The sequence below is a fragment of the Megalobrama amblycephala genome, linkage group LG16, assembly GCF_018812025.1.
Source record: "Megalobrama amblycephala isolate DHTTF-2021 linkage group LG16, ASM1881202v1, whole genome shotgun sequence".
Classification (NCBI taxonomy): domain Eukaryota; kingdom Metazoa; phylum Chordata; class Actinopteri; order Cypriniformes; family Xenocyprididae; genus Megalobrama; species Megalobrama amblycephala.
In genome coordinates this window covers 29829324-29846818 of record NC_063059.1, presented here as the reverse complement: position 1 = coordinate 29846818, position 17495 = coordinate 29829324, and the positions used below count along the sequence as shown (strand labels likewise).

The 17495-nt window shown below is 36.4% G+C and overlaps 2 protein-coding genes across 2 annotated transcripts in view; both read left to right on the top strand.

Annotated features, from left to right (window-relative positions):
- Positions 1-1078, top strand: part of LOC125248177 (alpha-2-macroglobulin-like protein 1) — a 36632-nt gene extending 35554 nt beyond the window's left edge. Inside the window, exon 37 of the mRNA XM_048159872.1 lies at positions 887-1078. The gene's annotated coding sequence lies outside the window, so the exon portion shown is untranslated. The remainder of the gene's footprint in view (positions 1-886) is intronic.
- Positions 1079-11094: 10016 nt separating this feature from the next.
- LOC125248175 (alpha-2-macroglobulin-like protein 1) overlaps positions 11095-17495 on the top strand; it is a 34829-nt gene continuing 28428 nt past the window's right edge. Inside the window, exons 1-12 of the mRNA XM_048159870.1 lie at positions 11095-11265; positions 13195-13378; positions 13707-13863; positions 13991-14043; positions 14206-14226; positions 14333-14501; positions 14599-14683; positions 14801-14924; positions 15980-16085; positions 16166-16275; positions 16501-16668; positions 16780-17004. Of these exons, the coding sequence (XP_048015827.1) occupies positions 11198-11265; positions 13195-13378; positions 13707-13863; positions 13991-14043; positions 14206-14226; positions 14333-14501; positions 14599-14683; positions 14801-14924; positions 15980-16085; positions 16166-16275; positions 16501-16668; positions 16780-17004 (1470 nt within the window). The 5' untranslated portion in view covers positions 11095-11197. The remainder of the gene's footprint in view (positions 11266-13194; positions 13379-13706; positions 13864-13990; positions 14044-14205; positions 14227-14332; positions 14502-14598; positions 14684-14800; positions 14925-15979; positions 16086-16165; positions 16276-16500; positions 16669-16779; positions 17005-17495) is intronic.

Here is a 17495-nt window from a genome sequence, read left to right as displayed (position 1 = left end):
GTGTGTATGCACAGATTTGATCTTGGAGTGTGCAAAATCCATGCCAACGCTCATATTTATAAAAAAATATGACGTGGAAAAGTGCTTAGTGTCATGTCAGGGTCTGAGCAGATGTATGCACTTTTCCTTGTCAGATTGCTGCAGGTTTTTGGAAATGTAAGCTATTCTTGCAGCTTGCCATTCTAAATTAAAGGATTTGGACGATAACTGGTGATCTTTTATATGTAAATGACATTAATTAGGTGTCGTTTACAATGCGGAGAACTGAAACCATTCAGCTGCGCGCAAGTTCAAGATCATTTGCAATTGATACATTTCACACGTGAAAGACAGGCGTACGCTCGTTTTCTGTGCGTGTGTACGTTCATTCTATGAATCACACTATGAATGAGAAATGATCGTAAGATCAAATTTAGGATGGTTTCTGTTCAACATTTTATAAATGAGGCCCCTGTTGTTTCAGTGAACAATTGAGACATTTGCACTTACAGTTTAGAGAATGTTAAGGCTGTTTCGAAAAATGTGCCAAAGCGATTGAGAAAAACTGTAAATTAACAATTTATGTTATGATAGTTCAATTATAAAGTTGACACGATAGTTTGAATGAATCCCTTCTCTTGGCTTGACACATTGACATTACAGAACAGAATAGCTCTTTCGGCATTATCCTGAACACTGCATGAGTATGAATTGTATTCATGTCTCACAGAACGGAAGAGAGGCTCTCGGGAGCACATGTAAACGACACATAGCCTACTTTTTGAGTCCTTCACATAAACATCAGTCTACAGGCTGTGTCTTGAGCACCAAATCAGCATATTAGAATGATGTATATGGGATAAATATGTATGTGGCTTTAATAAACGTTTGATCTGTTGTTTTTCAGGTGATAATCTGAAGTGCTGATGGCTGAGCAATCATACTCTGGAATAGATGGAGAGACAGAATTAATACTTACATTTTAGATGTTCTTCTATCACTTTTTCTAATAAAATTGTCTTCTAAAATCAAAAATATTTCATCACTGAATTGATTATGCATTTTAGTTGCTATTAAATGTTCATTTTTGCATCTAAAACCTTTTTGTCCTGTGATTATCTACCTTTATTATCATTACTGTACATATGCAAATGTCTGGACCTTAAAAGAATAAGCTAGGACCCCCACTGAGCTAGACGTTATAGTACATATTAGCCCTCTGATGCATGAATTAAATCAACCCAACCCACATTTCAAAGCAATTGATATTTTTAGAAGTAGAACTGATAGTTGTGGATTAATTCATCTGTTCTACTGGTTCAGCAACCGAAGCTTTAAACAAGATTTTATCACCAACACATAAAAGCTGCTTTCAGACTTTTTGTTTACTGTTGTAACACCCAATGATATCTGTATACCGCTTTCCCCCTCGAGTCTTTAAAAGTAGCAGAGTCAAAAACTGTTTAAAAACCACTCAGATTCTTGATATCTCTTCTTAGCAGCAAGAATTCATCTTTTAAAATGCCTGTTAACTTCAGTAATATTATGTTAGAATGCTAATTGCGAACATTCTCCTACTGCTGCCCACTAAAACAGTGTCAGTTTCACTGCGTTCCAGGAATTACCAAATAATTTCAGTAAATGATCCAAACAAATTGCATCAGCGAACAACTCACTTCAGAGAGACTAAAGTGTACTGTAAATCCCAAACAGTTCAATAAGTATTGCCTACATATTGCTCAAAGACTGAACTGACACTCATTTTTTTCTTCTCAAAGTTTGAATTCTAAAGAGATTGAAATTGTTTTTAGGGCCGCCATGCAGCAAATGGCTCCATATGTAGTGATAACCTCCATTTTAAAAGCAGTTTTCACATATAAGTTCTGAGTCAAAATATAACTTTGAACCTAATGCAAACATGAACATATTTTAAATCCAGAGCTTGGCTTAGAGGATTAGTTCATTTTCAAATTAAAATTTCCTGATAATTTACTCACCCCCATGTCATTCAAGACGTCCATGTCCTTCTCTCTTCAGTGGAAAAGAAATTAAGGTTTTTGATGAAAACATTCCAGGATTTTTCTCCATATAGTGGACTTCAATGGCCTCCAAACGATTGAAGGTCAAAATTACAGTTTCATTGCAGCTTCAAAGTATTCTACACGATCCCAGACGAGAAATAAGTTTTCCCTGTTTCTGTTTGTATGTGTTCCCTGTCACTGTAAGTTGACTTATGCTGTGTTCGAAATCGCCCTCTATACCCTCATTCACTATTCCCTACATTACTCCACTAATATAGTCCACTTGAAGGAGTGAATGAAATGAGTGAGTGAATTCGGACACTGAGTGTGGCGGAAGGGCTGCCGATTTTGCATAGTTTGTGCTCGCTGTTTAATAATCATTTGAAATGTAGCAAACTGGTAGCTCCAGTAGTAATGAATATTTATGTTGAACTCTTGCCATGGAAACTAGCATGTACAAACCTTAATTAATCGATTTAATGATCAATTAAAGAGGAATTTATACCTGTATGATATTATGCTGGACCAGTGCGGTTTGGAAATGAATGGATGATTGATTCACCATCTCCTGTCGACATGCGGGAATTTATTCAGCGTGCGATTCTCACAGTGCATTATGGGTATTGTCTAGCCGTTGAGCGTGCATCAGTTGTACACTCATTATTGCGATGCATTGTGGGATTGAGTGAGTGTACTCAACATCGTCCACTATGGTTTCGGACACCACTACAAATGGCTGTCTCTTAAAAAAGTGCTCTATTTTAAGGGTATAGGGGGCGATTTCAGTCACAGCCCTAGAGTCCTAGTGTGTGCCAGTTTGTTCCCTTAGTTACTAATTATGTTCACCTGTTGTTCATTTAGTTACCTCATTACTCTCTGCGTATTTAATCCCTACCATAGTTCATTGTTCCGTGCCGTTGTTTAGTGTGGTTGTGCTATTTTGACTCCCTGTGTTATTCCTTGTGATCATGTGCTTCATTACAGCTACTGTTTGTGATAAAACACAGAACCTTAAAAGTGAAAAAGATGGACTTACCGGCTGTCCAGTTGGTCTGCCTGGAACAGGGGCAGAAATCTCTCAAGGACCACAGCTAATCAAAAACACCTGAACCATATAATCAATGCCTTCAGGATTACTAGAAGGATACAGGCAGATGAGATTTATCAAGGCTGCAGCTAGACTCTGCAGGGCAGTGGCCCTTCAGGACCAAGTTTGCCCATCACTGCCATAGATTGTAAAAAAAAAAAAAAAAAAGGTGGAAGACACACCTTCACTCTCCACCAAGTGAAGCCACCAATGTTTCAATATGGCACTCACATCGAGCTAATTCGGGACCCGAGTCTGTGCAGTAGTGAGAGAAGTATATCAAAGCCCCGCCCACACTCCTGCAGAATTGGTTAGTACAGTTTACTGCAGAACAATTCATTATGTTGGTGTGAAAGAAACAGTTATGGAAATATAGAAGCTAAAGCTCCAATCTCCTCCTGAAAATCCCCAAAAAAAGTCAGTTAGTGCCTCAGTGACTACTTCTCTCAGAGAAGCTTTCAATCTCAGCTGTCAATAATGATGTCACACTCCCGTTTTTATAGCTTATTTTAAAAAATGAACACTTAAACGTACATCAGCGTGATTAAAAACTACTTAAAATGACAGAAACCATCTTTGGAAAAAAATTTATTTGAAAAGTTATTTGATTGTTTAGTGTGCCTCACGTCCCATTAGACTACATGGAGAGGGCAGGAGTTTATGACCTACACTGGGACCAGCCATCTGGGGGCGATCAAATCATTTTGGCTTCACTTTTCAGGTCATGTGGCACACTTGCTCCAGACTCAGAGCCCAGCCAGGCCCAGCCAAGCCCACACACTGCACGAAGCTAACACCATAGACCAGGTGCGGGTCTGACCAGGTGCGTGAGCTGGCAAGACTGTGCGTCCCAGCCTCCCTCTCCCTCTCCCATCTCCTCTGGCCTTGACAGCTAATTCTTACGCCCCAACTCCACTTTGCTCCCCGGATCCGCCTTGGGCCATCTGGTCTCCAGCTCCGCCTCAGCATAAGGATCCCCTTGCTCCAGCTCCAGCTGCTGAGCACATCACTCCAATCTTGGCTCAGCGACCTGTCGGCTCCACATTGGCTCCTCCCACCCTTGGCTGTGCCTGGAACCATGGCCTTTATGGCTTCACAAAGCTCCCTTGTCCCTCCAGCTCTGCCTTGTCCAGACGTCGCTCTGCCTATGCTACAGACTTCCGGGTCCCTGGCTGCACCTTGACCTTCCACCCCTTCGGCTCTGTCAGGCTCTGCCTTCCCTCTAGCTCTGCTTTGGTCCTCAGTCTCACAGGCTTCGCCTCAGTCCTCTGGCACCCTGGCTCTACCTCGGACGCTTGTCGCTGCAGCTCCACCTCGGTCGCCTGAACCTTTACTGTTGTGTGGTCCCATCAGCTCTCCGTCTCCACCCGGGTCTTCACCTCCATCAGCTTTGTCTCTGTCAGTCATCCCCTGGTGTCATCAGCAAAGTCTCCACCATGGCTCCTCCCTCCCTCGACTCCTCCGTGAGCCAATTGTCCTGGCTGTGGACTGGGTCCCTGCCTGCTAGTCCGCTCCTCCCTGCCTCCTCCCACCTTCATTGCCACCCTGGGGTGCGTTTCCCAAAGCGAACTATGGTCGCAAGTTCCGTCGTTACCAATAGAGTTCAATGGGACTTACGACCATGGTTCACCAACGATGCTTTCGGGAAACTCACCCCTGGTCTCTAATGTAACATGCATGTTCTCTTCTGTTTTGTTTCATTGTGTTCTGGTGCAGTTTTCCCTGACATTGTAAATTGACCTATAGTTTCCTACACAGCAAAAAGTCCAGTGTTGATTTAACTTAGAGTTGATTTTATATAGTTCCACACTCTCCAGAGTTAAATTAACATTTTTAAAATAGTTAAATATTTAACACTATGTCAGAGTTCCTTCTTTGACTCTAACAAGTGTTAAAATAACTCTTAAAGGGATACAGAAAAACAACTGTCCAGATTTAAAACAACACTGTAAGTGTTTATAATTAACAATTATTGGTGTTTTTCCCCCTCATTTACACTGCTAGTGTTAAAACTACACTGCTAGCGGTAAAACTACTAGATGTGTCAACACCAAGAGAGTTCTTTCCACACTAATATTGTGTTCAGACAAACCCTGATTTGTCATTAAATAATCTGTATTCAGTTGAACTAAAAACACAGTGTGTGCATTAAATAACAGCTAATACATTGTATCAGTTTGAACGTTTATTTTCAACAATGACGTCTTAGACAAAACAGTTGAAACAAATTCATCAAGTTCACCCATGTGAACTCTGCAGGTCAAAAGACCTGTAAAACTTCAAAATGTTAGCAGTTAAACATACTCTCTACTTCCAATATCTGTACTTTAAATACACGATGCTCCAAAAAAATGTTGTCAAGTTTGTCAATGCTTCCCATGCAACTCCTTTACTTTGGGAGACTCACTGGGAAGACCAACAGCAGTGTTGTTGAGTGTAGCAGGAAGATAAAGATAAAAGGACCTACATAACAGGTAGAAACAGTAGACTTAAAGTTCGATAGCACTCAAGAAGCTGGTTCCTTCAGAAGAGATGAGGTGCTTCTTCAACCACAAAGAATTTGTCGATCCTGCCCTTGATCCTTCTCAATACCAGTAGGAATGAGTGGTGAAAAAAGTTTAAAAATCTGCACTCCACAGATTATGTCCTTATTGAACTCCTGATTCAGATCATCAGCTCATTTGCAGGGAGTTTCATGAATTGAACTGTGGGTCCCCAGGACCATGACTGATAATCACTGCATTATGGTATTTATAACCATAATTTCAGAGTTCACAATGACATTGCAACAGTATTGCAAGTTTTACCTTATGGAAGTGCACAAGTCTTATCGAAGTCTTCTTTCTCATCACTGGATAATTTTTTCAGGGCGTCATGGACAACATTACAGGTTACAACTTGAGACTAGTAAAATGGAAGGTAATTATTACAGACAAATTAATTGTGAAAAACATGCATAGGCCTACCTGTTTGCCATCACATCTATGCCAAATCTGTCACTGGCCTTTGTTTGCTGTTTTTGCGCTGCTGATGGTGAGATAAAGAATGAGTTCATGTGCTGGAGGTTGAGGATCTTGTGTGTGACTAAGAGAGAAAAGCAAAACAATTTAATGTTTCACGTCTATAAATGTCTTAATTCATACAGGGCTAAAGATAGAACATTTACACTATTTTGTGGAAACCTTAAAAGAATGCCTGAAGTGTTAAAACAAAAGTATTAATATTTACCATTCAATTCACATTTATTTGTGTAGCACTTTTTTCCACAATATATAGTTTCAAATACCATCAGGATTACCACCATCTTGTTTAAATTTTGATGACTTCAATGTGTGTCCTCTACCACATCAGTGTCTGTCTGTCATAAATACAGATTTTTATTTTGCAAACTCAAAAGAGCAAAGCCTGAAACAAGCCCTGCGGACTTTAAGCACGGTTGCTATATGACTGGCTTTAATTAGTTATTGTCAAAGCCACAGCACTTACCTTCATTTAGAAAATCTTGGAATGCACCATGATATTGAACTTTCACCGCATGACGACAGCAGCTGTCAAGAAAAAAGCAAAATAGTTCATTTTAAATGAAGTCCAGCGAACAGATGTAGTCAGAAATTCAATTTGTGATTTCACAAATTATATATTAAAGTGAGATTGCAAACAAACGACTGTGAAGGAAGCGCGCAAGTTAAACATCTCTGGTTCTGGAACGGGTTTTTTCATACGTGGCCAGACATATAACGTTAGTATAACCGCGACGCGGTTTCACTAGAATTCGAGCGCGGGGTGCAGATTCGCGCCTAACGGGCCGAGACTGTAGAAAATAACGCACGGCGGTCCTCCAAAGTGCATATTATTGCCTAAATTTGCCAGCACAAACAACTAACGTTAGAGCCTCAGGAGAGAAATAACTGCTCCGTCATTTACGTTCATTTGTTACAACGCATTGAAGTGTTACATGAATCACAAAGAATATCGCCAATTTTTCAGTCCAAAGTCTAAAATATCCGCGTCAAATGTGCAAATTAATCAGCATTAAAGGTGCTAAAGAGGATGTTTTGTTTTATACATTTTTGCAATATTACTTGAAACTGTCTTTACTAACTGATAAAAGACTATTTATTAGGTGCACTGAAAGGAATAATATTAATATACATCATCTGTGCACCAGGTAGGGCCTTAAAAATATCAGCCAATCGTTTACGCGATCATCGTGTAAAACGATTGGCCCTCTGGCTTGTCAATCACTGCCGTGACGTTCCTTGTGAGAGACGTGCGCGGCTGCGCTCTCCAGTAACTTTCCACACTCTACAGGCGCTGCATGCAATGTTTTTGTCAGGAGACAGGAATAACAACTGCAGATTATGAGTTACCTGCGTTGAGTCCGACATAATGAATCCAAAAAACAAGACGCAGCGAATGCCGGTAGTAAACACTCGTGTTCCAATACTCGTGCAGGAGTTTTGGGAGGCGTTCCTTTGAAATGAGCTGTGAAGGAGGATATATATTTAGTGGATTTATTATTATTAAATTATTGTTTTGTTCTATTACTCGTGATCGTGCGCTTCATTACAGCCACCATATGTGACACTCATGAGGACCAAAAAAAAAAGGTTTTTGGATATTGCCATCTTTGTGAGGATAACGATTCGCCCCCATAACGTAGGGTTTACCAGGACCACCCACCCACACACCATTTGACAGTCCAGTACAAATCCTTAATAAGGGAGCCATGGCACAGCTGCTTTTCGGTGATGCAACTTTAAAAAAAAAATTAAAATTTAACAATAGGAAAAATATCCTGTATTTAAATGACCTAAAACTGTAACTGTGAATTATGAATTATTTTTTGTCTGTATAAACGCAGTAAATATAAATTCAATAAAAATAAATAAAAACAATAATTAAAAGAAGAAACCTGAAAACAAAATATGAAATACTTACAAAGGTAATACTTTATATTGGGTGTCTTTAACTATGCACTTACATTAAAAAAATGGTTAATGGTTGTATTGCAGGCCGCTTTTGCTGCTTCTGAGGATGGACACGGTAATGTTAGGGACAGGTTTGCTGGTATGGATAGGTTTAAAGATGGGTTAAGGTATAAGGGAAGGGTCAACAGTGTAATTATATGTGATCACAGAAATTGATTTCTGTTGTGCATGCAGGTACTTAAGTATGTAAAAACATGTATGTACACAAGTGCATTATATCAAATGGTTAATTTAAATGTTAGTACATAATGGACTCTTAATATAACATTAGTCCCTTGAAATTGTTTCAAGAAATAATTATATAATGAGTAATGACAGATAACGCTCCAAAATTTCCATTCTCACCTATTAAAAATCATTGATATTATTTTTGCCTACACAAAACATGTTTTATTTAACAAATGGGTGTTTCTTTCTTGGAAACATACTCCTTGTTGTGAAATGCAGTGTGCATCACCTTTCAGAAATTGGGAGTATATTCCCATTTGTTTTTATTTTAGTTGTTGAAAAACTTGTGACTAATAAACGGGCACTGTCATTTGGCATGGTTATCGACCAAAAACAACAGCAAGATCAGTACATCAAGTCTACAAATTAAAAGTAATCTCCAAAATAAAGAAATAAAAAATACCTGTTTAGCAGGAAGTGGGAGAACATACACCTTACCAATTATTCAGTCCATTATAGAATCACTGTGTTGGAGGTGTAGTGTCATTGAAACAAAAGCTTTCCTCACCCCATCCCAGATATTTCTAAATCCACCTGAGAACCCACACCTTTTTGTGCTCTAAACATACTTAAATGTACTATAATACTAAATGTCATGGGTCTTTGTATGACGATCAAAATCTTGATTTAGGACTTTTGATAATGCCTGTATGGTTGCAAAGACAGAAATTTCAAACTGAATGTAATTTAGCTGCACATTTCATGTATTTTTGTAATGGTTCGATGTTCTTCCACATATTGCAGTTTGTTTCTGCAGTGCTCTTCATGTTAAGTCACACCTTTAACTGCCAGCCGATGAGTAATATTCCTGTAATATCTGCATGAAACATTCAATTCAATTCACATTTATTTGTATAGCGCTTTTCACAATACATATCGTTTCAAAGCAGCTTTACAGAGAATGCATGTCAAAATTACAATTTAAGAAGAATGCAGATAGCAAATAATGTAATAATTTGGGCAATTAATTTACAAACACTGTTAGCATTTAACTTTAAGGTAGAAGCAATGGGCTCCTGGAAAAATGAATTACATATCAACAATAATTAGGATATATAGAAATTTGGGAATGTGCATGTTGCATCTTCTGAAGTCCTCGCAGGAGTTGACGCCGTCTCTTCACAGGTGTTGGTCATCTGAGGTCTTCTTAAGAGTCTGGATCCAAACTGAAGCTGATGTCCTCTCTAGTCACCTCGGGATGGGTAGAACAGAAAAGCAAATAGAGAATAATTAGTGTAGCTGCTGTTCATAACATTAAGCAAAGATACGTGCAATTGATCTGACATGAAATGCATTATGTGAATGCTTAGCTAAATAGATGCGTCTTTAATCTAGATTTAAACTGGGTGAGCGAGTCTGAGCCCTGAACATTATCAGGAAGGCTATTCCAGAGTTTAGGAGCCAAATGTGAAAACGCTCTCCCTCCTTTAGTGGACTTAACTATCCTAGGTAAAACCAGAAGTCCAGAGTTTTGTGATCTTAAGGAGCGTGAAGGACTGTAGGGCGATAGAAGATCAGTTAAGTACACAGGAGCTAAACCATTTAGGGCCTTATATAGGTCATTAGCAATACTTTATAATCGATACGGAACTTAATGGGTAACCATAGAGATGATATTTTCTTGACCTGGTAAGAACTCTAGCAGCTGCATTTTGTACTAATTGTAGCTTATTTATTGCAGAAGCAGGACAACCAGCTAGTAATGCATTACAGTAATCTAATCGAGACATCATGAAAGCATGAACTAACTTTTCTGCATCAGAAACAGATTACATATTCTGTATCTTAGCAATGTTTCTGAGGTGGAAGAAGGCTGTTTTTGTAACATAAGAAATATGATTTTCAAAGGACAAGTTGCTGTCTAATATAACACCCAGGTCTTTAACTGTCGAGGATGGAGTAACAGTACATCCTTCTAAATGCAGATTGTGGTCTGAGAGATTCTGTATACAGGTTTTTGGCCCAATAATTAATACTTCAGTCTTATCTGAATTTAATAGAAGAAAATTACTAGTCATCCAATGTTTTACTTCTTTAACACACTCTGTCAGATTGGATAATTTAGAGATTTCATCTGTTAAGTGTTGAAATATATAACTGAGTATCATCGGCATAGCAGTGGAAACTAATTCCATGTTTTCTTATAATATTGCCGAGTGGCAGCATGTATTTTGAAAATAGCAGAGGGCCTAACACTGATCCTTGCGGCACTCCGTAATTTACTATCGTTATCTTAGATTTTCCCCGTTTAAATAGACAAAATTGTGACGGTCTGAAAGGTACGACCTAAACCACCGTAATGTAAACATATACTGTATTAACATTTGATTATTTATGTATGGGATGAAACTTAAATTAAATAATATTGTGATTATATCACAACATAGGCCTACATATTGAAAATGTGGATGAAGAGAAAACGTCATAATATTTTCAAATCCTCACAGTAACACTATTTTAATTTTTATTGTATTTTATTAGTATTTTAATAGTTTAGGTTGTGAAGTTTAAGGGACAAGGGTTAAAATGGATTGAAATAAATGGTGCCTGATAAATAGTTTTTATGTCATTTATCTATTTTATTTTATTTGCAATGCACACAATTCCCAAGTAACAAGTAACATTACAGATTGCCAATGTAATCTTTGCAAACAACAAAAAAGTGTAATTCATTCAGCTTTTTTGCGACTTCACTGACTTCAATGAATCACTATTGTTACACAACACAGGGGAAATTTATCCCTTATTATCCAACTTCTCATACCAGTTGCTCCACTTTCCTTGCCTTGGTGGGGTCGAAAGGGAGGAGGCAGAGGTGTATAAAAGTGAGCACTTGTATGATGGGATCAGTGGGCGAGTTCTCTGCGCATGTGCCGGACTAACTGCTCAGGATGCTGCTGCTGTCGCTACTGCCGCTACTGCTGCTGCAATGGACGTTAACGAGTGGAGCCACTGATCCGTAAGAACCTTTATGATTATTATCTTTACAAATACCAGATAACAGAAGGTAGAGTAATGAGGAAAACTGCAGGTCGAGGACTAGACGAACGTCTTTCACAACTGCAGTGAACACTGATGAAAAGTTTTGGCCAACTGCACTTTTGTGTTCTCACACTCTGTAAATATATATATATATATATATATATATATATATATATATATATATATATATATATATATATATGTATATTATACATATTTTTGTAGATTTACGGTAAAGATACAGTGACGAGGTTGCAAGCACTATTATTTGACATTAAATAATATTATAAAATGACAGCTTGTTTGTAGATAAGTCTGTGAGTTAAAATCAATGTCGGCCTCTGCTGCAAATCAGTAAGAACATAAAGACACAAAACACTAAATAATGCTACAACATTAACTAAATAACTGAAAATGGAGAAAAAAAAAAAAGAAAGAAAGAGAAGAAACAAAATGGAATCAAATGTGAATGTTCATGCAGGGAATTCTGGGAATGTAATTTTCCTCATAAATTATAAAGGGTTAGTTTACCCAAAAATGAAATTACTCACTCTCATTTAATTCCAAACCTATAAGACTTTCATTCAATTTTGGAATGCAAATGAAGATCTTTTTTATGAAATCTGAGAGCTTTCTGTCCCTCTATAGACAGCCATGAAACTTTGACGCTTCAAAAAGTTCATAAAGAGATCGTAAAACTAATCCATATGTATTAGGGATCCACCGATAAGAAACCGATAATTTTTTATATTTGAAAGCCGATAACCGCTGATAAATTTTAAAAAAATTTTTTAATATAACTTTATATAATATAGAAGAGAGTCTGATTGAATTTGGGCCTTTAGTCACATATTAAACTCAACTCAAACATCAGATGTGGTAAACAGAAGCTCAAGCATGTTTGTTTGACATGTGAGACAACCAATGAGGTTAATTCTCGTGTGTTATGCAGCACGTTAGAGCCAGTGAGGTTTGTTCCTGCATGTAGTTGTTCGCTGATCACTGTTTATATGTGAGTAAAAGCCAAAATTAAATCTGTTCATCATAAAAAAGCTATTTATCTTCAGAAAATGTGGACCAATTTTAAAAACTAATTCATTCTAATATGCTGATTTAGTTCTTACTATTATCAATATTAAAAACAATTGTGCTGCTTAATATTTTTGAATTGGAAATCAATTGTTGAAGATATTAAGGTGTTCTGAGCCAAAAATCTTTTACAAAGCTGGGCCAAGTTTAACCAGGCATCACAGCTGGTAAAGGGGCATGTCTGACTTTGACATGTATAAATTGACATTATTATGTAATCAAAATGAAAATTATTATTGCTGGTTTTCAGTGATAACATCAAGTTACTTTAATGTATTTGTACCAAAAAATGATAAGGATTTATGCTGATATCGTCCAAAACCACACTTTGCCAGGGGTGTTTCCAAACTTTTGGAGGGGAATGTACTTTTTTTTTGTTTTTGTTTTGTAAATAAATTTTATTTGGCCAGGACACATTAAATTACTCAAATGTGACAGTAAAGACATTTATAATGTTACAAAAGATATTTCAAATAAATGCTATTTAAAAAAAAAAAAAAAAAAAAAAAAAAAAACTTATGTATTGTCTTATGCACTCTATATGTAATAATTTTTATTTTTCAGTTCTAAGGTATTTCATAGTGACAGATTTATACTGCATCAACCACTTACACAACTTTTAAATAATTAATTAATTTATTAATTTATTTTTACTGCAAGTGCAGTCATCCCCAAAGACATCCAGTGAGCATTTCAGGCACTATTAAAGAAATTATAGAGTCACTTCCTCAACTGTTCATTCACCATTTTTTGTGATTTTATGGTTTATGCAATGTACTCATAAGTCTGTATTTCTTTGTGTTTTGTCTTTTTTCAGCATATACCTGGTGGCAGTCACTTCCCAGGCGGTGGGTGGCAGCACGGAGACTCTGTGTGCCCATATCCATGAGATCAAAGAACCACTTTCTTTAGTGGTAACTTTGAGGTCTGACAATAAGAACGTGACCATTCTACAACAGGGCTCCATTACAAACGATTTCTACAAATGCGTCCCTTTTATGGTGGGTATGCTCAGTACAGTTTAAGAGAACAGAGTGAGCTGTAGTGTATCTGTTATAGAGATCATGGCCTTTCGTATATATTATGTCTGAACAACATTTATAAAATTACATTAATGTTAAAGAGCCTATCAATGATGAGATATAAAACATAGTTATTGTGCAAGTAAAACCCTAAAACTTGCATTTATCATTCTTTCTGCACATTCTTTTCACTATGGAATTGTTCAGTGGTCCGTGCAGTCTTTATGAAGTTTTCATTCACTAAGTGGAGTTATATACAGTACTCAAAGAGCTGTACTTGTTCCCTATTTGATTTTGTATCTTCCAGGTCCCTCTAGCCACTGTGGAGTCTGTGGTATCCATTGATGTTGTACTCCGAGGAGGCACAACATCCCTGAACAAAACCACTAAGATCCTCATAACCCCTCCCAAAAATCTTCTTTTCATCCAATCAGACAGGCCCATCTACAAGCCTGGACAAACAAGTAATATTCCTTTTTTCCAAATTATTCCACAATAGCTTCGGTTGTCAGTACTCATTCATATTTACTAATCTGAACATGTGAATTTTTATGTATTGCATGTGTTAATATTCACATTTTCTCTACTCAGCTAAATTTCGCATTGTGTCTCTGGATTCCAAATTCTTGCCTCACAATCAAGTGGTAAATAAATTCAATTTACGTGAAAAATATTTTATTTTATATTTATTTATTTATTTAAATTTATTTAAATTTAATTTAATTTAATTTTCAATTGAAGTGCTGGTAAAATATATTATTGTTCTTTTGATTCAACTGAAGTTTTCTTCTGTCTTTCTCTTGCAGTTTAAAACTGTAGAACTCCAGGTATAAAATCTTTCAAGCAGCCATGATCAGTTCATTGTTTGTTAGTTTACTTAAATGCAGTTTGATTTCACTGTAGTCTTTTTCATTATCTGCCACTGTTATTTAGGACCCTAACTCGAATCGCATCGGTCAGTGGTTGAATCAGTCAACAAGGAGTGGCATTTTGGACCTGTTCCACTCCATATCTCCAGAAGCCACTCAGGGTTACTACACGATCACTGCTTGGGATGAGAAGAACCAACAAACATCACACAACTTTGAGATTAAAGAATATGGTGAGAACTAGAAATCAGCTTTTAATTGTCTGTTCAATATTGATCAGCTATGTAGTTTTTGATCAGCTAAGTTTTTTTTTTTCCATGTCTCTTTTAGTTCTGCCAAAATATGAAGTAAACATTGATTTTCCAACTGTTATAACTGCGCTGGACAAACAGGTCACTCTGAAAGTTTGTGCAAAGTAAGAATTTGTTCAAATAATGTTCGATTCTTTACAGAAAAATTAGGCACATGTCTGTGTTTAAATGAAATATTCAGTCTGATAAAAAAAACAAAACACTTTTTTCACTCTCTGTAGATACACTTATGGGAAGCCTGTGCTGGGGTCTGTGAGTGCTGAAGTGTGTGTGCAGAGCTGGGATTACTATTATTATAGATATCCTAATGAAAAAGTTGGCATATGCAAGACATATTCAGTGATGGTGAGTTACCTTCTGCACACACAAAAATGTTACCTTTTGGTTGTAATCCTAAAAACTCTTTACTAATTAGCATTTATCCTATTAAAAACATTTATCTATCTATCTATCTATCTATATATATATATATATATATATATATATATATATATATATATATATATATATATATATATAATCTATATATGGTCCCAAGTCCAAAAAATAACAATGAGCTGATAGCAATGCCATAATAGCTGCTAATAATTTTTTGTGCAGCTTCATAGTGAACAGCATTTCTGGCACAACCTGCTAGTTTTATAAAGTATATATAAAGTTTTTTTTTTATTGCTATATAAATTTGCTGTTTTACACCATAGATTATCCCTTTGTGAAAAAGCAGTGCTCTTTAAGGCACAATATGTATGATTTTTGGATTAAAATATTCAAAAAGATGTTTACACACCAGTATTCCATATGTTATGTCAGTCGTGAAATAAAACTTTTAAATAAAACTTCCAACTTGTCAGTTGGAAACTTACGGCTCATATATTATTCTCTCATGCAGTTACAGATGCAGCGTTTTGACTGTACCACTTCTGCTGCATGAGAGATGAGAGCGCATTTTTACAATTTTCTGGGTCTTGAAATAGTCTGCGTTTGTGATATATTTCCTTTTTCATTTCATGCAAAACACTCGCTCTGTCTGGATGCATTTTAATCTGCACTAAGGATGCGTTACCCGCGTTACCCTCGATTTCCGGTTTTATTTCATAGAAACCATGCAAACACCAAAGACACTTTATTATATTTTATGTTTTATTAGACAGGTGAGCAACTGTTTGGATACATTTATCAACAGAAAACTAATCATTGTTATATAGCTCAACACAGTAAGTGTTATTGCTTAAATCTCATCTTCTTGATTTACAGTGAGTACCATGTTTTATCGTTTATGCTTTAAAGAAGTAGATTATTTCTGTAATAAGTGCCCTTTAAAAAAAGTGTACTTCTTTTTCACATGAGTCCATATGTTAAAAGTCTAAATTACTGTTTTCATTTCATTCTTATTTATTTAGACTGACAAGACTGGCTGTGGGTCATGGGTGATTAATGTGACAGAATTTGGCTTAACATTCAGAGGAAATTTAAAGGTGAATGGTAAAGTGGAAGAGTCTGGAACAGGTGAGAGTGTAGAAAAACTGCTGCTGTCCATTTTAATTCTCCTAAATAGAGTAATGAAACATAGTCTTCTGTTTCTCCAGGGATAACTATGTCGGGTACTACCACTGCAAGGTTTACCAGCGATTATGTCAATGTCATCTTTGAGGACACACCAAATACATACAAGCCTGGCATGGACTTTAAGGGAAAGGTAACAGCTGGCTTGAGGTCATTCGCTTTCTTTGCTACTAATTATTAAGTAAATGATCCAAAAGTAACTTTGCAGTCCAGATGTATTTTTACAATTATAAAGTTAGAGTAAAAGTTCATTGTAATAAAAAACTGTTTAGCAGTTAGCAAAGCCATTTTGTGTACAGGAAGTGTTACTTTTGTTTGTGAGCTAATAATTTGTCTTTCTCTACATGTTTTTTAACAGGTTGTGGTCACTAATTCAAAGTCCAGTCCAATGAAAAATGAGCCAGTGATTGTCTCTGTAGAGTATGGTAGTGAACATGCTGAAGTGACACTGAAGACAGACATCAATGGCACTGCCAGCTTCTCTTTCAACACCTCTGATTGGTCAGAAAAACCTGTGTCCTTACGGGTTAGTGGCGTTTTTGTTTTATAACATGATGTTTACAGTATGTATATAATTCAGTATACTATAACATTTCACATGTGCAGCAGAATGATTTGTGATTTTTTTTTTTGTTAGGCCTATCATAAGGGAGGCAAAGTGTCGACTGATTATGATGCTTTTAGATATTATCCATCATATCTCTACCTAAGACCCTTTCACTCCAGAAGCAATAGTTACCTGATGATGATGAAGGCTCCAGAGAAGCTCAGGTGTTACAGTGATGCAACTATTGTGGTCAATTACATCATTCAGGGCAATGCACTGACACCAGGCCAGACAACCTTGGATTTCTTCTACATTGTATGTTTAATATCGATTCTCTTTTTTATTTGTCTGTCAATTGCTTGGTCATTTGTTTTATTGCTCTTTGACCTTTTTTAGGAAAGATATCAGTACCATATTGGTCAATATATATATATTATATAGTATAGGTTTACATCAGAACCTTAAATAACCTTTATATTATATAATTTAATTGTCCATGCTTATTTCCCCAGTTACATTTAGATTAATGCTCACTTACATTTTAAAAACACTAATCATTTAATTTAATCATTTAATCACTTTTAAATGTAATCCTTAGCAAATCTAAAAATTAATAACCATTTTCCATGTACATTATAATGTTGTGATGCCTATTTTTAATTTATTTAGACAAAATAGTGCAGACATTTAATATCAGCTATTTCTTGCTTGATAATATGAAAATAATTGGCCAGAACTTTAATATCTGTGGTTCTGCACCTTTTTTGGTTCAGAACAGAATTTTTCTTGAAGATTTCTTTAATTTG